At 39.4% G+C, this 12,369-nt stretch overlaps 1 protein-coding gene across 5 annotated transcripts in view; it reads left to right on the top strand.

Moving 5' to 3' along the window:
* The window catches only part of NPNT (nephronectin), a 137,428-nt gene that overhangs the window by 88,410 nt on the left and 36,649 nt on the right, over positions 1-12,369 (top strand). For 3 of the 5 annotated variants that reach the window (XM_082256943.1, XM_082256940.1, XM_082256941.1), the window contains one exon: positions 5,408-5,500. The exons of the other annotated variants lie outside the window; for them this stretch is intronic. In XM_082256943.1, coding sequence (XP_082113069.1) covers positions 5,408-5,500 — 93 coding nt within the window. The remainder of the gene's footprint in view (positions 1-5,407; positions 5,501-12,369) is intronic. 5 annotated transcript variants of the gene reach the window in all.

Genomic DNA, 12,369 nt, shown 5'->3' on the forward strand with positions numbered 1-12,369 from the left:
ACAGGATGGAAAACAGGCACCCGTGCAGATACACAAGGTGGCAGCTTACCACAATGCGTGGGCCTCCAAATTAATGGAAAGGCCACTGAGAGCATAAGATGTTAGCTCTTATGGGCTGGACTCTCTCCTCTGCACGAACAGACCAGGTTTGCACTTCAATAATCCTCCGCCTATTCATAGGTCCAGGAATGACTCCGGAGTATATGGCAATATGTGGAGGAATGAAGATAACATAGTGTACTCCCGTATGGTAAAAAACACAGCTTTATTTTAGATTCTACTTACAAGAGGATGGATATGTACAAGCGACTAAGTAAAAAGCGGTGTCCCGCTGTAGTAAGCATGCAGCCGGCGTCCTGGGGGCGTGACAAACGCGATGTCCGGAACCTCCCGACCGGTTTCGTCAGAGTGACGTCATCAGGGGCGTGGTTACCGGACATCGCGGGCACGCCTCACATATACCCCATACAGTAATTACATCCGGGACCTCGTCCAATCACGGACGAGGAAGGGCGGAAGTGACGCACCCGATGTCTGGCCATTGAGGGCGGAAGTGTCCGGGGACACAACAGCGATCAAAGAGGACACGAAACTCAGATCAAAAGAGTAATCCGCCGTCCTCAATATACTAAAAATATAAAAACAAAGGCTACTACCACTTGCGCGGTAATCGGAATTATAAGGAAATAAAGATATACAAATAAAAAACGGGGACTTAATAAAAATACCACCGATATAAGGAAAACGCCATCTGGTGGCCAAACAAAATATTGTCACAGGTGATCAAATACCACCAAAAGAAAGCTCTGTTTGTGGGAAAAAAAGGACGTGAAATTCGTTAAGGTACAGTGTCGCACGACCGCGCAATTGTCCGTTAAAGTCACGCAGTAAATAATCGCAAAAAAACCCCTAGTCAGGAAGGGGGTAAAATCTTCCGGGGCTTAAGTGGTTAAGAAATGGCTTTCTTCTTGCCACTCTTCCATAAAGGTCAGATTTGTGCACTATACGACTGATTGTTGTCCTAAGGACAGAGTCTCCCACCTCAGCTGTAGATCTCTGCAGTTCATCCAGAGTGATCATGGGCCTCTTGGCTGCATCTCTGATCAGTCTTCTCCTTGTATGAGCTGAAAGTTTAGAGGGACGGCCAGGTCTTCGTAGATTTGCAGTGGTCTGATACTCCTTCCATTTCAATATTATCGCTTGCACAGTGCTCCTTGGGATGTTTAAAGCTTGGGAAATCTTTTTGTATCCAAATCCGGCTTTAAACTTCTCCACAACAGTATCTCGGACCTGCCTAGTGTGTTCCTTGTTCTTCATGATGCTCTCTGCGCTTTAAACGGACCTCTGAGACTATCACAGTGCAGGTGCATTTATACGGAGACTTGATTACACACGGGTGGATTCTATTTATCATCATTAGTCATTTAGGTCAACATTGGATCATTCAGAGATCCTCACTGAACTTCTGGAGAGAGTTTGCTGCACTGAAAGTAAAGGGGCTGAATAATTTTGCACGCCCAATTTTTCAGTTTTTTATTTGTTAACAAAGTTTGAAATATCCAATAAATTTCGTTCCACTTCATGATTGCATCCCACTTGTTGTTGATTCTTCACAAAAAATTACAGTTTTATATCTTTATGTTTGTTTGAAGCCTGAAATGTGGCAAAAGGTCGCAAAGTTCAAGGGGGCCGAATACTTTCGCAAGGTACTGTATGTATCTAAGATGGAGGAATCAGTGATTAAACCACGCTGTTCTTTCTGTATCAGCCATTCTGTTAGTAGCTATCCAGTTTGTAATACATTTCTTGTATTTTGCAAATGTTTTCAAAGATCTTTTCAATGATATTTTGTTGATGAGTTGATAAATTGAAAACTTTGTTCTTGGCAAGATAGGAAGTCAATTCTCAAATATAAAAGAACAGATGTTGTGTTTGGTAGTTTTTCTATGTTTGGTGTTTTTTTATTTCTAAAGCAAAATTTCAAGTTACAAAGTATAGTTTTCCTGCTGTTATTTTAATCCAATGTGCCACTTACTCTCATTCTTCCAGAGCAGCTGTGATGTAAAGGGGCTGTTGCCCTTTAATTGATTTGTAATTTATATGTAAGTGATTTCTTTGGCTGGGGTATCTAATGGCATTATCCACATTGTCAAGTGTTACATTTGCAGAAGGCGTTTTTATTCCATAAACCAGTAAACAGCAACTAAGTATAACCCAACTTGGTTTATGTCCACCCAGGGCATGTTGACAGGATAAAATAACATCCCTTGAGGGTCTAATGCTTACCCACCCTATCCAAAACTATTTTTACTTATATTTTAAGTGGTATGATTCAGTGGTTCCCTAATCGATAATGCTTTCCAGTTCTCTGCTCACAATTAGAGGTGTAATAATCAATGTGTTTCTTTGAAAATGTTAGTAATTAAGATGGTCAGTATGTGGTCAGTACAAAAAGTTAAAAAGTTTTTAGTCCCTTAATACTGTGCAAGAGGCAAATAGATAGGCAAAGAGCCTATCTTGAAGGACAAGCAATTATGTCACCAGTGTTGAAAGAAAAGTTTCACCGTAATGATAGTCATTGTTTTGAATGTTGATAGTTGACATGAACCTGTCATGTTCAACAAAGCATATGAACAAATATTACTGATATATGCACAGTGAATCCAAAAGATGTATACAGCAAGCAGTGTAAACATCACACAGTTCGCCTCAATTCTACCAAATGTGTATTACATTGTAGAAATAACGTGTACATGCACTTGCATTTAGATTAGTTACTTTTTGCCTTGAGAGGACCCTGGATTCTTGGCTTTGACTCTTCTTTGACACACACCCCTCCTGCTGTTTTGTCCTACCTCTGTGTTTCTTATATCACATATGAGAATCTCTACTGGCACCAAAAGCTTTTTTTTTTAAATTTTGACAGTTGAATGACAGGAGGTTTTAGGCTGCCCTTATACTAGTATAATTTGATTACACTTTGATTTGAACTTTTTATTTTAAGAATGTTTGTTTGATTTTCTAATTAGTAGCGGGGTCAAATTGACGTTCGTTTTGGACTGCAGTGCTGAAAATTTAAAAGAGCAAGATGGAAATGTTTAATTGTACATAAAGATTTTTAACAGTGAATGTGGTTTTTGTTTGGGAAATTACATTCCTTCCAATGTTATAAACATTTTTGAAGTACTTTTGAATGGCATTCGTTAAGTCATAAAATGTACTGAACATATTTCATATAAATGTTTGTAACAATATTCATTCAAAAACCTCCTAGTGTATGGCCAGCTTTAGACAAGAAATGATGCTGCTTTCTCTTGACTAGAAGAAAAATGCAGGTATTGGCAGGGAAAAAAAAGTTCCTGCACTTTGTTTAAGGTTAAACACCTTAAAGTAGGGTTGCACCAATACTAAGCATTAGCACGAGTATCGGTACTTTTGCAAATGCTCTGATACCTAAAACTGATACTTGCAGGCTCAAGGCTTTCGGCTCTTTGCGGGATTCCCTCACTGATAGCTAAAACGTAAAAAAAAAATCAGGGAATTATCGGTTGTCATGTCCTTAACATCCGATGAATCATTCAGCTGTCAGTGGGGTTCCCCTCTTGACAGCTGAAGTGTAAATGAAGTCCCTGAAATTGGAGCTGTCAAAAATGCAGCTGGACCTAAAACAGAAAGATAAAAAGAAACTTTGTTTCTTTTTGTTTCTTTCTGTATATTAATCTACAGATCAAAGGGATGAACTTCGATCTGCAGATGAAGTCAATTTAAAGTCAGGTTTGTTTTTTTATTAAATGTTCCTGTTTAATCCCTTATTATCCCCTAATTTACGCTAATCAGCCCTAATTAACTTCTTATTCTCCTTCTCCATTTAATTATTATTTTCCTGCTGATTTTTTTTTGTTCACTTATATTTTATAAACTATTATTATTAAAACCTTTTTTTTTTTTGCTTTTTTCGTTAATATTTTTACACTTTTAACATCTATTTACATGAAAAAACATTTTTAGAAAATACATTTATTTCATTTGTAAAAACCTTTCCAATGCTTTTCAATCGCTGACAGCTGAAGTGTAAACAAAACAATTGCAGTAAGTATCAGTATTTGGTATTGGCGAGTACTAAAAAAAAAAATTATCAGTGCTCTTACTTGTGAAAAAAATGGTATCGGTGCATCCCTACTTTAAAGGATAAGTTCAGCTTTCATAATATGAAACCTCTCCCCCTGATCCCCTGTTGGGACAGGAGGTTGGGGATCTTCACTTGCTATCATTCGGTAACAGGGAGAACTCCAACTACCATCAAAGATTGAGGCTGACGACTGGTAGTTCTCAGTGAACTTCCAGGGCGCCGATAAGTGCTCTAGGTAATTAATTGATGCTTCCTGTCATTCAGTAACTGCCTGCCCTATACGAGGTATGGGCAGGCAGCTATACTGACAGTCTTCAGGGGCCTTAAATTGCACTTGTGATCTGTTGATTGTGGGATGTAATGCTTTACAGGCTCCTAATAAAAAAAAATAATAATAAATGCACATTTTTTTTTTTTACCTTAAAAAGACGTGCATTTATTATTTTTATTTAAAAATGGTGAACTTATCCTTTAAATAACAATTTTACAATAATTAAAGAAGAATAGGGTAAAACACCATATGGTAAAGGAGAATAAGCCAATTTAATTGGATGCCTTTCTGGATTTAGATTATACTTTGGAATGATGGTGTTGCTTTTTGTTTTTTTGGTGCAAGGACCAGGTGGATTTGGTCACTAATCCTAGTGTGGGATGACATTATACTACATTGATGAAAAGGTAAGTATGGATTTGAATTGGTTAGGGTTAGAGGTTAGGTGAACGTTAGGGCAAGGTTCTTTTACTTCCTGTAGTGGACAGGATGTAAAGGGAAATCTACCCAACAAACACAGGCAACAACAGGGATTTAAACTTTTTTCTTCTCTATCCAAAACTTAAAAAAAAAGTATTTTCGCTTTACATACAAATGTATCAAAAGTCAAAATATTTGTATTTTTGGATAGAATGATGAGTGGTTAGAAGCTCTGTCAGCTCTCTCTTGTTTTCTGATTCACATTTAATGTTATATTTAATAAAGCACAAATTAGTGAAAATTCATGCTCACGTGCTTCACAGTAGCTTGTTTTTCATTTGTTAGGTCAACTGTATTGGTATACATTGGAACTTTGGTATTTCATTTGTGTCCCTACCTGAAAGTCTGGTAAAAGCTGGTACCTAACCTGTTAGTAGTTATCAAATAACCCTATGGGCGATTCCATCTTTGTTCTCTGTGCCAATTCTCATAATAATGTCCAAAGGATGTAGTGTATTGGTATTCTCTGCACACTCAAAAGTCTGTATGTAATAATGACTGACCATGTCTTCTTCTTGTACATGAAGATGAGCGTCTACTGACCATCCAGCCTGAATGGTACCATGATGTGCCTGTTTTCTACCCTGTGGATGTTCCTGTGACAGGGTATCCTCCTGAGGGTGAGATTGTCTCCTTTCTCCTACGCCAGTGCTCTTCTTGTCAGCGCATGGCTGTAGAAGACTGAAAAACCTTTTCCATACTGTGCTGCTCCCTGATAGGGGTGATCTATTGGCTTTGATATGAAAACCATGCTCTTTAAGCCTAAGGCATGCAAATGAAAATGCAATGGCAGGAACTATCTTTTTCTGAGAATGACATATTTTACTTTACTTCTCTTCTTTATGAGCACACTTTCTTTTTCACATTTTCTGGGACAAGGTTTTTGTATAGAGATGAAGAAATTAAAAAACAAGTTTTAGTTTTTTTTACAACAATAATATCTAAGGTATCTACTGTAGACATAAGACACGCTTCCTTTGCAATTTACCTATTGAAGCTGAGGCATAGATATTTAGTAGTGAGCAACGGATAAGATCAATAACATAAATGTGTCTGCTCATACTTGACATTTATATTAACTTAGTTTGGAATAATATTCAAAGAGTCATCATTAGGTCTCAATGCTCCTAATACCTATATTTGACTATATGGCCACCTTCCAAAACCATGGTCAATAATATGGAGTTGGTACACCCTTTGTGGTTATACCAACCTGCACTCTTCAAGGTAGGTTTTCCACAAGCCTGTGGGAATTCTTCCAATTAATGCTAAAGAGCATCTATGAGGCCAGGTATTAATGTTAGTTGGGAAGACCACAATTGGCATTCAAATCCATCCTAAAGATGTTCAGTTGGGTGTAAGGCAGTTTCTTTGCAGATGACTCAAGCTCCTTCACCACAAATTTAATAAACCAAATCTTTTTCAACCTGGCTTTGTGAACAGGTGTGCAGTCATACTGGAAAAAAGAAATAAGATTCCCCAGAATGTTTCCACAAGGTTTGGAGTTCATACTTGTCTATATTTGTTATTGTATGTAGTAGAATTAAGGTCTAAGTGCAGCCAAAAACACAAACAGAAAAATCTGCCCAAGGGACATAACTTACAGTCACTGGGATGTGTCCCTTGTGATGATCCTCTTCCATACTGCCTGCCTGCCACCATAATCTTCTGGTGTGGGGGTTAATGCAACTAAGAGGCTGCCACAAGCTCTCATCAAGAGAGCCTGACTATGGCCACCCTTTCCGCTTAGCTGCTCCATTCATAGAAGCTGTACCGCATCTTCTATGAATGGAACACTATCTAAAAGGGGAGGGAGTTAACCTTTTAATCATCCACCCATCTTCCATTCTCAGATCTTGTTCTATTCAAGATTTTCACTAACAGAAAAGATATTAGCACAGGGGTTACACCCTATTTACCACTTGCCGACTGCTGTCAGTAGATTTACTGCGGCAGTCAGCCCCTCACAGGCAAAGTGACGTAAATCAACGTCACTAGCCTGTGAGGCTCTCGGGAGCGAGCGCGCACCGCTGGCGGTGTGCTCCCGCGCGATCATGGACCCCCCCGCGCGTGTGACCGGCGGACCCGATGTCCGCTTGTCACTCGGCGATCGGCGGGGGGGAGAAAGGCAGGCAGCTTGTGTAAACAAGCTGCCTGTCAGTTCTCCCTGTGTAGAAACACTGATCATACGGTTCTACTATGTAGAACCGTTGATCAGTGTAACTACAGCTCAACAGACAGCCAATCACAGTTAGAATCACGCCCCTAGGGACACACACCACCCCTCCCTCTCATATAAAGTTAACCCCTTCACTACCAGTGTATTTTTACAGTAACAGTGCATATATATATATAGCACTGATTACTGTAGAAATGTCACTGGTAACCCCAAAAGTGTCAAAAATGTCAGTCAAGGGTCTGATCTGTCCGCCCCAATGTCGCAGTACCGCAAAAAAAATCGCAGATCGCCGCCATTACGCGTTAAAATAAAAAACAACAAAAATGACAAAAATCTTTCCCTTTGTTAGTAAACGCAATAACTTTTGCGCAAACCAATCAAAATGCGCTTTTTGCGATTTTTTTTACCAAACATATGTAGCAGAAAACAAATTGGCTGAAAATGTTAAAAAATTTTGATTTTTACTTTTTTTTTTGGGGAATTTCATATAAAAAAATGTGAAAAATATTGTTATTTTTGCAAAATTGTCGCTCTTTTTTTGTTTATAGCGCGTGATCAAAAAATCGCACAGGTGATCAAATACCACCAAAAGAAAGCTCTGTTTGTGGGAAAAAAAGGACGTCAAATTCGTTTAGGTACAGTGTCGCAAGACCGCGCAATTGTCCGTTAAATTCACGCAGTGCCGAATCGCAAAATACCCCCTGGTCTTTTAGCAGCCAAATCCTCCGGGGCTTAAGTGGTTAACTGTAACTTATGACCCTTGTACTGAATTTTCTGTTTGTGATTTTGACTGCACTTAGGCTTTAACAGTTCTTCTTACTAGAAACTTTGGTACTCAATAATTTGGAGTGGTGTCCATATACTTTTGACCATATAGGTAGATGTGATGGCCATATAGTGTATATGGTTTTTATAAAATAGATTTAAATACAATTAATTAATAAGTGTGTAAAGGTTCTGAAGATTATTTAAGTAGAAACTATTTAAAATCAAGAGACATTTTTCCCCATTAAAGAAAACCACCAACTGCACTTTTTTTGCTTCACCCCGCCCCTAAGTGGCAATTTTAATGTAATAGGAAATCATGCAGTTTAGAAAATTATTCCAAATAAAAATAAAATATTCTACTTTCTAGAGAGGTGCAAGTACCGGTACTTTTCTATGCATTATTATAAATGACCTAAGAAGCTCAAAATTCTTGAAATTTAAAAACTAGTGGTTGACAATATTAATCCTGTGTTTAAGCTGCACAGGAAGTCTTTTTCCTTTAGAGAGTATCACACCCTGTGACCCCCTACTCAATCAATTTTAAATATACGAAATTCCTGTGTGGTGCTTAAACATTTTTTGATTTTTTTCTCATAAATGCTTTTATAGAAAATAATCTTTATTCTTTCTTTCTTTTTTTAAATATTGACTGGATGATTATTAGCCTATTTACATCACAAACCTGGTCAATACAAAATGAGCATATTATAAAAAATGATAAAAAAAACTATGCAAAAAGAGGTTATCTTTCCTCAGAAACTATATTCTAAAAAGTTCATATATCCAGAAATATGGACAGGTGAATTTATACATGTAAAGCTTGACTTTTCCTATAAAAAATCAGCTTGGCCCACCTGTTCCTACCTCCAAAGCCTCCCTAGTGGTCATTTGCTGGGTGATATCATTAAACAAAAGGGGGCAATAATGGACAGAACTAAATGTGACTTTGCAGTGTGCAGGAAAAGTTGAGATTTACAAATAACTTCTGCTGCCTGTATTATTTCAATTGAATATAGCTTCAGCATGTTTTTCCATATGCCCGGTTTGTGACTTAACTAAGATGCCATGTCCAGTTTTGGAAATATTCCCAGTAATATCTTTTCTCTAAGATGAAACGCACACTTTAATTAAGAATATTGAATGCAGACTCTACATTACATACAAGGTCAAACCTATAATTCTCTTAGAAAATGTAGGATACCTAACCATTGTCCCTTCATATTCTCTTCTGCTGCTCCTCATTATGAACAATGTTCTTATTGTATGTGCCTGTGCTTTTTATCTACCTTCACTTAAAGCACCCTGCTCAGACATCCAGGCTGCACTTTGAATTTTGGAAGCAATACATTTCTCAGCACGAATTTCTGTGTGCCTAATGAACAGCATGTTAACCTGTCCAAATGGAAAATGCTAAATATTTCAACATAACTGACATTTCCTAATCATTGGTTCTGGGTGGATCTTTGTGTTATTGAATTAGACAGTTTATCAAATGTCAGAATTTCTGCTACCTGGCTTATAAAGACACGCTCTTGGGAAATCAAAAAGGCAAGCCTTAGCAGGGTCAAAAAAGTTCACTGGAATATACTGTTGTATTCTCTTCCTGTTATAGACTATTATCATTATGGAAAAATTCAATTCAATATACTTTTTTGAAACCTACCTATCACATAGGTCAAGTTAGAATAAATTACATTAATATAAGAACAAAAAAAAACAGTTATTTTTGTAATAGCAGCTGTGTTGAAAGTGATGTTACATTCCCACTGGGTAAACTCAATTGTCTGAGATTGGCTAAGCAGTTAACAACCAGGATAATGTCCATTTTGACAAATAATGTGTTCTTGAGTTGACAATCGCTGTTATTTTAAGGGGATCCTGAGCTGTTTTACACAAGCTTACAAAAACCCAAATATTACAAAGGGGTGTATTTATAAAAACTTTCCAAAGCTAATCTAACTGTAAACTGCACATTAATTCAATTATTTTTCTACAGATCGGATGTTATTTCTTCATAGGAATAGCATAAATCAGGAAAATACCTCATTATGACCACTGGATAGAGTTGATGGTCATAGTAATTAAGTATGTATTGCCTATGATAATCTTAGTGCTTATTGACAGCTGCAGGCTTGTGAATCAGCAGTAACAATTCTGATAGCAATGCCCTCTGCAGCATTTTGTCATCCAACTGTAGTGCAAGCAGGCACAGGGGGATTTAAAAAATGTGCAGATCAACAGGTATTTGCAGGGGGATTTAAAAAATGTGCAGATGTATAAACTTGTTGGAAAAAAAAAAATGTGCAGATGTACTTAGAATTTTTCTAATGGGTGCCATGGTTCTGCATTAACATATGACGGTTTTTTAAAGAGCCGTTGGTTATCTAAAGAGACATCACAGTAGTAGCAGCCTTGATTTGGCTTTGTCTGATTGAATCTTTGGACTGAGCTGCCATAAGGAATATCACTACTGAAGAATCATCCTTTTTTGTGTGTATATTTGAGCTTGTACTATTGTGATCAGTAAACGGAGGCTTTTCACAAAAAAAAAGAGCTTAAAAACCTGAAAAAAAGCCTAAAGCTCAATCTTCTGGCTCAAAAAGAAAATACAACATATTAATTTGCAACATTTCACATTTTACCTGCAATTTTCCTTACTTTACTTACAAAAAATGTTTATTTGTTTTAGTCCTTATTATCATACCTAATAAATACATAAGAAAATATACAAATAAATGCACAAATCATTTTCAGCTCCCTTTATGATAATAGTTTGTGGCCATATTTTCTTTAACATTTTATTTTATTTTACCATATTTACTGCTTTAATCAAACAAGGTTTATGAGTCTTAATCTGATTTGTAAAGCTGGCAGGCGTGTATTTTTAAGGCCTCATGCACACGGGGCGTTTTTACAGCCGCTGTAAGTAGCGTCAGGCGTTTTTTTTTTTTTTGCAGCTTAAAAACGCCCCTCCATGTTATTCTATGGCCTCATGCACACACAGACGTTTTTGAGCTGTAAGTGGCCTAGGTGTTTTTAAGCTGCAAGAAGAACCCACGGCCTGCGCATTCTGAGGACCAGCGTTACAGCTGTAAAAATGTCTGACGCTGCTAAAGGCTGAATAATGTTGCTATAACGTGGCTTAACGTGCGTTAAGCCACGTTATACGTTTTTTCTTCCATTCAAATTCAATGGTTCCCTATGGGAGCCTATTGATTTGAATGAAAGGCGCACCGCAGGTCGAATCAGGTGCGCCTTCCCAAAATGGGAAAAAACGGCGTGGGGGTCCCCCCCAGGTTCCAAACCAGGCCCTTCGGGTCGGGTATGGAATTTGAGTGTAGCCCCACACCGAAAAAACGGCATGGGGTCCCCCCAAAATCCATACCAGACCCTTATCCGAGCATGCAGCCCAGCAAGCCAGGAAAGGGGAGGGGGCGAGCGAGCGGCCCCACCCCCCCTGGACCACACCAGGCCACATGCCCTCAACATGGAGGGGTGTTAGTGTTTTGGGGCAGGGGGGCTCTGCACCCCCCCCACCCCAAAGCACCTTGCCCCCATGTTGATGAGGACAAGGGCCTCATCCCCACAACCCTGGCCAGTGGTTGTGGGGGTCTGCGTGCAGGGGGCTTCTCAGTATCTGGAAGCCCCCTTTAACAAGGGGCCCCCCAGATCCCGGACCCCCTCCCTATGTGAATGGGTATAGGGTACACTGTACCCCTACCCATTCACCCCATAAAAGGCAGTGTATGCAAATAATGACAGGAGACGTTTTGGAAAGTTTATTAAAAATCTTCATCCGGTCTTCTCCCCCCTCCGCTCTTCTCCCCCTACGCTCTTCTGCTCTTTTGCTGTCCGCTCTTCTGCTCTTTTGCCCTTAGCTCTTCTTCTTTCTCCGGTCCTCCTCAGACAATGTCTCTGGTGATTATGCCAGTCTCCGGTCTCTGCATCTTGTTATATAGCCATTAGGGGCGTGGCCGCCCGATGACGTCCTCGATAGACCCCGTCCCCTTATGTCACAGTGACATAAGGGGGCAGGGTGGGGCCGCTCGCTCGTCCCCTCCCCTTTCCTGGCCTGCCGGGCTGCATGCTCGGATAAGGGTCTGGTATGGATTTTGGGGGGAACCCTCAAATTCCATACCAGACCCGAAGGGCCTGTTTGGAACCTGGGGGGGGGACCCCCACGCCGTTTTTTCCCATTTTGGTGTGGAGTTCCCCCTCAAGATTCTCACAGCCCAAGTCGCGCCCCAAGTCGGATCATCCTGATCCGACTTGCGGTGCGCCTTCCATTCAAATCAATAGGCTCCCGTAGGGAACCATTGATTTTGAATGGAGGCAGAAAAATCGCAGCTGAAAGCGACGTGGCAAAACGTGCAATAACGCAAATGGAAAAAGCTACTAAAAGCACGTTTTTACAGCTGCTTTTTCCCGGCGTCAGAACTAGCTTTGCAGCATGTTTTTTTCTAACGCCCCGTGTGCATGAGGCCTTATGGTCTTCTAAGGTAGTTTGGTTTAACTGCAATTGTTTTTCCTACAGTTACCTTT

Source organism: Pelophylax lessonae, assembly GCF_965119305.1.
Source record: "Pelophylax lessonae genome assembly, chromosome: 1".
Taxonomy (NCBI): Eukaryota; Metazoa; Chordata; class Amphibia; order Anura; family Ranidae; genus Pelophylax; species Pelophylax lessonae.